Raw genomic sequence first — 8,205 nt, forward strand, 5'->3', positions numbered from 1 at the left:
ATCCAATCCCCTGAAAATTATTTATTTATTTTAGGTATTTTTTAATTTTTAAACTTTTTATTTTATGTTGGAGTATGCCAAAAAATTGGGCTTCCCTGATAGCTCAGTAGATAAAGAATCCACCTGCAATACAGGAGACCCTGGTTCGGTTCCTGGGTCAGGAAGATCCCCTGGAGAAGGGATTGGCTACCCACTCCAGTATTGTTGACTTCTCTTGTGGCTCAGCTGGTAAAGAATCCACCTGCACTGCGGGAGACCTGGGTTCGATCTCTGGGTTGGGAAGATCCCCCGGAGAAGGGAAAGGCTGCTGCTGCTAAGTCACTTCAGTCGTGTCCGACTCTGTGTGACCCCGTAGACGGAAGCCCACCAGGCTCCCCCGTCCCTGGGATTCCCACTCCAGTATTCTGGCCTAGAGAATTCCATGGACTCCATGGGGTCGCAAAGAGTCGGACACGACTGAGCAACTTTCACTTTCATACCAAAAATTATTTAAAACCTATGTGCTATTCACTTCTAAGGACATAGAAAGTTAAAAATAGGCTATCATTTTAAATATGCTTATATTCCAATTTTACAGGTCAATAAACAGTAAGTCCTCAGTGAATAACGGGACCTCAGTGCTGGATAGTTTGAGCCCATTCTCGTGTCACAACATAGGTCAGGGTCTATATAAAATCAAACAATGGTTAGCAATCCTTTTGATTCAAACCATTTCACATCACTCGGATAAAGTGTGTTATACAAATAAACAACATGTGATTTATTTAGACCTGGCCAGAACATACAAAGAGCCACATATTAATTTTTCTGCTTTCTGTTCATTAGGATTTGAGGCCAGGAGATGTATCTGGCAAGAGGAACCTCTGGGAAAAGCAATCTGTGGACAAGGTCACTTCCCCCACTAAGGTAATCTACTGGGAGATTTGTTTTTCATGGGTTCATTTCCTACTGTATCCTGCAGTGTGAGGTCCCAGGGTCAAATGAGAAATAGCACTGATCCACAGTCTTGCCTGAGTAACCATCAGTTTCTAAAGACCTGTATATGGTACAGTGAAGGGCAGTGTCATGGAGCCTTCAGCGTGGCAGGTTTGTCAGTTACACAAGGTAAATAGTCCAGATCCGTGAGATGGTTCCCAGACTTTCCAGAAACATCGTAGTGAAAGGGGTGTTGATCTATACCATGAAACTCTTTCTAAGATATTCTAAGTCCAGGTTTAAAGATCAGAATTTTCAGATTGCCCAGGGAAGAAACTTCTCTCTCTCTACAGGGTAGTTTGAAAGCTGCTTTCTGGAGCCATTCTAAGGGGTCGCATTGCCAGCAGCCTAGGACTCAAGGCTGATATGACAAAAAATTAAAATAACATTCAAAAGTTAGCAAAATTTGCTACCCTATGAAAACTAGTGGCTAAGGATGTTTGCATTTGTCTTTTTTTTCTTCTTCTGCTTATTCTTCATAAAGGGGACTCTGGACAATACCTAAATGATGCATAAACTAAAAACAGGACCCCTTGTTGTAGCATTTTATTTCAAGTAATAATTCCAGTCTTCTCTTTTGGTAGAGAGAAAATTGAAAAAAGAAAAATCAGGGAGTAACAGTAAAATTAGGCTAGTCTGCTTATGGCCAGGTAGAACTCCATACACAGAAGCACTTTTTAAGCAACTTAGGACTGAAGAACATCTCAAAAGCATCTGAAGAATCACTGCAATTCACAAAAGGGAAAGAATTGCTTCCTCTTTCCTACTTCTGTGTGCTAAAGTCTGGGCTGTTAAGTCTGAGTGTGTTATTCCATCTTCTCTATTAGTTCTCAGTTGTTACATTCTTGTAATAAAATCCACTGGGCCAGCCTCTCTACTTAAATGACTTTTAAATAAGCTTTCTAAATAATCGCTAAATATATTAAAAGTATCAGTAATAATTATCACCATTACAAATCGCTAACATGTAATGAACATACACTATATACAAGAAACTGTTCTACCTTCTCAACCTACCTTATCTTATTTGACCCTCCAGTCACCATTATTTATTTTATTTTTCAGTCACCATTATTATTATTAGCCCCATTTAGATCTGAGGAAAATGAGGCACAGAGAGTTAAGTAACTTTCTCAAAGTCACACAGCAAACAAGGAGCAAAGCCTGGATTAAACTCAGGCAGTCAGATCTGAGCCTGCATTCTTAATTATTATACATGATGGGGTTTTTATGAGAATTGCATACTCAATAGAAAATATAACATTCTGAGTTTCTTATACAGTTTTCTCCTGGTGGAAGGGAAAGGAGTCATTTTTCAGTTGTTCTTTAAAAAAAAAAAAAGAAGTTTTGTTGGCCTAAGCCATTATGACCCTTCTAGGAAAGATCTTTCATAAATGACAGTCCAAATGTTTATATAGTCTCCTTTCTGAGTAGGAGATAGCTGTCCATAGGCCATCATCACAAGTTTAATAGATCCCCTCTGGACAGCATTCCTCTGAGGCAGTGTTCTAGAAAGTAAAGATACGGTCTGGGATGGTCAGACTCAGACAGCACCACTCACATACAATACAACACAAACGGTACTCCCTGAAATTGTGCAACATTGTGATAAAGGGTAAGACTTCACACATACCAGCCCCTCCTCTTTGATCTATACCATGAAACTCTTTCTACAGTAATAATAATAACATAACCAGCAGTCCCAGAGCTGAGTTTATGAGGTAGCAAAGTAGACAGCTCCTTTGGGCCAAAATGTCAAACTCATTAGTGTCATGTCATGCAGTAATTCCTTTGAAATGAAACTATCTATTTGAAATTGCGGATTCACAACAACTCAACATTCATGAATACTTCAGCAAAGACTTTTATCAGCTAGCAGAAGAAAAGAAATGGTGTACAATGAGACCATGGATCAGACATGTTTCTAGGGTAGGGGTGTATGAATAGGAAGTAGGAAATGAAAAAACCGGAGAGAACTGAAGATAAGCCTAGTCCGCTTTACCATCATGCCTTGATGTGGCCTAGACTAAGCCATTCAGTCATGCATGCCTATCTTGGGATGCATATCATAGAGTCCTGGCCCTTATAGTAGTTAAAGAAAAAACCAACAAACCTCTTTGACCCTGAATGCCATGAGCAAGGCTCCAGATCAAGATATGAAAAAGGGAATATAAAGAAGAAGAAAAGAGGAAAGTGAAAAAAACAGCAGAGGAAAGGATAGACTGAAAGAACAGGAGCATATTTAAATGAAATGCCAACAATAATCCTCCCTTTCATAAACATTGATTCCTGCCATATTATGATTCTTTTTTTTTATTCTGACACAAAATGTCTAGCTGAAACACCATGGCCTGCCTATTTAAAGCTTTCTTCTCTTAGCAGGTTTGAGACAGTTCAAGAAAGAACCCAAAGTAGCCGCTCAAGATGCTGGACCAGCTCAGTTGAAGAGGGCTAATTTGCTCTGTTTTATATTTATGTTGATTTACTAAATTGGGTTCATTTCCTTTTGTTTTGTTTTTCATTATCCCAGTAAACCCATGTATATTATCACTATATTTAATAATCACAGTCTAGAAATGTTCATGGTAAAAGTACTGCCTTTGCACAGGAGCCTGTTTCTAAAGAAACCCATGCTGTGAAATAGAGACTTTTCTACTGATCATCCTAACTCTGTGTCTGAACAGTGATACCAGCCACATTGAAAGTCAACAAAAGGAGATCCGAGTTGGAAATTGCCTGAGGAATGTGCAGTATCCAGAAAAATGAAACCTAGTGGTTTAAAAACAAAACAGAAGTCATGTCATTTCTGCACTTTAGAATAAAGCATGGAAGAAATTATCTTATAGGCAATTGTAACACTTTGTGAAAGTAAGATTTGAGATACTGCAATGTTTCTCTTCAAAATAGAAAGATGTACGGTTAAGGTATTACTTTTTTCATGTTGATGAATATCTAAATTGGGTTATGATGTTAGCTGACAGTGGTACTGATTTCTTTAGGTTGGTTGCTTTGTGGATTTCTTTGGTAGTGATAGTAAACCACATTTTAGATGACCCTGATCATGTATGTATGTGCATACATGTACACAAACACACTAATGGTAGAAAGCTTTTTTATGTGCTAGGCTATTATATTTAGCAGTATGTCCCTGTAACTAGCCAATATCACTGCTTTTTAAAAACTAAAAATCACAATATTATATTAATATTTCATATTTGCCAATAGCAACATGGCAGAATAGGTATCGATATGTTTCCAATGCTGGATAACCTATAAGAAAGAGAGATTCAAAGTGTCAAAATGCATTGACATTTTCTATAAAACATAGTACTTAGTTTATAATTAAGAGCAATCTTGAAGTCCAGTGTGAATTGTACCAAATCTACCAAACTTAAAGCTTGCTCACAACTTCACTCTTAAGAATCAAGTTCACAATAGATTGGCTTAAAGGCTATCTGAGTTCTCTTCCTTCTCTGAAAATTAAAGACAAGAATCTTAGTGACAAAACTGTACAGCTTAGAATTCCATAAATAAGTGTACTAAGACCAACTTTGACTAATCTCTGGAAGCAGAAAAGTAAGCAAAAGCCACTATTTAGGAGTCATGACCTACTTACATCTTTAACATCTTTTTAGTTAAACTTTTCTACCTTTATTAGTCATTGGTACTTGCCATAAGTTGATAATGTGCTGAGCTTTCAAAAAATATATATGTAATTTTCATTAGTTTTACCTTTTTCCCCAAGAGTCTGTCAACTCATCATTTGTACACACACAATCCGGATATCAGATCTTTTAGCTCATATGCATTCATCTATTCTTCACAATAAATAAGAGTACTCCAGTGTCTTGGCAATATGTTCTAGCATAGAGCTATACATATAGTGTAGTTCTATAAACCTATACCTCATGACTTACCAAAGTTATCTTAGTATCAATTCCTACCACAATGAGGGAGCCTCCCAAATGACCCTTTTCTAATCCACAATGTTCCCTGGGGGAGCTTGCCAGGGTAGGGCTGGCATGAGGAGTGACTAGCGCCTTCCAGAGGCTCTTTTCCTCGAAAATCAATATAGAGTTGTTGACTCCTCTAGCTTTTAGCACACCTAGGCCAAAGAAAGTAAAGCCAGCAATATTGCACAAGTCACCCACCCATGACAGAGTAGACATGAGTCTATGATAAGATGAACTAGAATTCACGTGCAGTGCCTGAGTTAGCACTGACTCCCACGACTGGAGTGAAATGGATCAAAGTTTGAATTATGGCCTATAGCGAGATAAAGTTTCTTTGTTGTACTTTTGAATAAGAGCTTCTCCTGATCACTGTTATATATTTTTTTCTAGAAAGTCTAAAGTTAAGAAGAGAATATATCGATTGATCCTGACTTTTATTCCAGTATTTGGATGGAATAACTTTTAGGGTAGATTTTTGTTTGGTTTGAATTTAATTTTTTGAAAAAGAAACTCCTCGTTTACTTGTTTCATACAATTCTCTTTGTTATCTTTTTAAGAGATAAACCTGCAAGGTGACTAGCATGTTCTGTGAATCTGCCATTCCTGAAAATTTTATAAACACAATATTTTTCACTGATAATTGATCGCTGCAATAAATATATATTGTGAAAATGCATCCACAATAAATGGAATTCCTCCAAATGTCTTTGCCTCACTTGTTTTATGTACTATATTGATTACAAGAGTTCTGTCTGATGTAATAAAGATGATGGCATAGCAAAATGTGTATTTCAGATTGAGTCTTGGATTCATTTTTTAAGGAAGAAAGCTATTTCATATTATTAGATACTTCTTATTACAAGCAGTTTTTCAACAGAACATTAAGAATCGCTCTGACTGGGACAACTGATCAAACATATATGGAAAGTTTGAAAAGAGGGATTAAAAACTTTTTCTTAAAAAAAAAATTATCAAATGTTCCTTTCTCCTCCTCTCATTCCCCATGTTGTCACAAGTCATTGCTCTTGCTCCTGCGGTGGCAGTATTGTTTTCTAAAAGGCAGTGTCTTTTATAGTAGAAATACCCATTTAATATATACTGCTATACTGCTAAGTCACTTCAGTCGTGTCTGACTCTGTGCGACCCCATAGACGGCAGCCCATCAGGCTCCCCCGTCCCTGGGATTCTCCAGGCAAGAACACTGGAGTGGGTTGCCATTTCCTTCTCCAATGCATGAAAGTGAAAAGTGAAAGTCAAGTCGCTCAGTCAGGTCCGACCCTCAGCGACCACATGGACTGCAGCCCACCAGGCTCCTCCGTCCATAGGATTTTCCAGGCAAGAGTACTGGAGTTGGGTGCCATTGCCTTCTCCAGGGGGCTTCCCTGGCGGCTCAGAGGTTAAAGCATCTACCTCCAATGAGGAAGACCCGGGATCGATCCCTGGGTCGGGAAGATCCCCTGGAGAAGGAAATGGTAACCCACTCCAGTATTCTTGCCTGGAGAATCCCATGGACGGAGAAGCCTGGTAGGCTACAGTCCACGGAGTCGAAAAGAGTCGGACACGACTGAGCGACTTCACTTTCACTTTCAATATATACTATTTGTCTATAAAATACTATTTGCAAGACACTAGTGATTATATTTAAATCCAAAGGTATTTTTTCATAGCAGTTTTATATATTTAAGTAGCACTACTTGAAATCTGAGGCTCGTCTTACAAAGGTTTTATTTATTTACTTGTATTATTTTGACTGTGCTGGGTCTTCATTGCTGTGTGCGAACTTTCTGCAGTTGTGGCATTCAGGCCTCTCATTGCGGAGCAGGGACTCTAGCACACGCGGGCTCAGTTCCCATCATGGTATATGGGATCTTAGTTTCCCCCACCAGGGATTGAACCTGTGTCCCCAGCATTGGAAGGTGGGTTCTTAACCACTGCACTACCAGGGAAGTCCCCTCATAAAGGTTTTAAATTGTGAGTCCAGAGGCTCTGAACAGTCCCCTCAGCCCTGTTCATAAGAGTGATAAAGAGTTAGCAAACTACTGTACCTTAAAAACATTAGTACTTTTGACATTTCCATCCTCATAAGGACTCTTAAGTTTAGACAATAAGATACTTATCATCAAAGTCTGTCACAAAATTAAGCAATGAAAAGCATACAGCCTGTAGTACTAGTACCAAACTGATAGGATTAGGGATGGGTCAAAGTTAGTCCTACAATGTGCATATTCAGGGTTTGAGCTCAAAGATGTTACGATCTTGTGTGTGATGTAGAAACAGGTCTGTATTAGGGAGTTTTTTCTACTCTTGCTTGCATGTGTGTTCCAAGTAGAAAGATGGATAAGATCTCATGACCCTAAACACATCTTCTTCCACAGAATAAGGAGATGGCCTAATAAGGTCTTGATTTGAGTGCTGTGTCTATTTGTGTTTAAGCTTATTAATCATGTTGTCCAAACATTCTATATTCTTACTAATGTTTTGTTCCTTTCTTCTAGCTATGACTGAAAAAGGAATGTGAAAATCTCCCTCTATTATTATGGAGTTGTCTATTTCTACTTGTGAATATATTAATTTTGCTTTCATATTTTAAGCTTATGGTTTTGGTGCATACAGAAATCTGGAATCATTTTCCAAGTGAATTGAATTATTTTAGTATTACAAAGTGCGTGTGCCTACTAAGTTGCTTCAGTCTTGTCCAACTCTTTGTGACCCAATAGATTGTAGCCCACCAGGCTCTTCTGTCCATGGAATTCTCCAGGGAAGAATACTGGCATGGGTTGCCATGTCCTCCTCCACAGGAAACTTCCTGACCCAGGATTGATTGAACAGTGTCTCTTAAGTATCCTGCATTGGCAGGCAGGCTCTTTACTGGTAGCACCACAATTATGAAGTGATGCTCTAATTATAGAAAAGATTTTTGCCTTAAAGTTTATTTTTTCTATTCTTAACGTTGCTTCCATGGCTTTCTTTTGGTTAGCACTCGCAGGTGGCTCAGTGGTAAAGAATCTGCCTGCCAGGGCAAGAAACAGGAGGTGCAGTTCAATCCCTGGGTTGGGAAGATCCCCTGGAGTACGAAATGGCAACCTTCTCCAATTTTCTTGCCTGGAGAATCCCATGAACAGAGGAGCCTGGTGGGCGATAGTCTATGGGGTCCCAAAGAGTCAGACTGAGCAACTGAGACTTGGCAACTGCTAACTTTACTTCTACCCTTTTACTTTTTTCTTTTTAACTTCACTGCCTCAACGATTAGTTGTAGTTTTTGGTCTCTTATTTTTCA

At 38.7% G+C, this 8,205-nt stretch overlaps 1 protein-coding gene across 12 annotated transcripts in view; it reads left to right on the plus strand.

Annotated features, from left to right (window-relative positions):
* Window positions 1-5,722, plus strand: part of CALD1 (caldesmon 1) — a 231,529-nt gene extending 225,807 nt beyond the window's left edge. For 8 of the 12 annotated variants that reach the window (XM_061414770.1, XM_061414773.1, XM_061414767.1 and 5 more), the window contains 2 exons: window positions 826-906; window positions 3,355-5,722. In XM_061414770.1, coding sequence (XP_061270754.1) covers window positions 826-906; window positions 3,355-3,363 — 90 coding nt within the window. In that variant the 3' untranslated portion in view covers window positions 3,364-5,722. The remainder of the gene's footprint in view (window positions 1-825; window positions 907-3,354) is intronic. The other 4 variants (XM_061414774.1, XM_061414778.1, XM_061414779.1 and 1 more) reach the window with 1 other exon arrangement.
* Window positions 5,723-8,205: the final 2,483 nt, after the last annotated feature.

This window comes from Bos javanicus, chromosome 4, assembly GCF_032452875.1.
Source record: "Bos javanicus breed banteng chromosome 4, ARS-OSU_banteng_1.0, whole genome shotgun sequence".
Classification (NCBI taxonomy): Eukaryota; Metazoa; Chordata; class Mammalia; order Artiodactyla; family Bovidae; genus Bos; species Bos javanicus.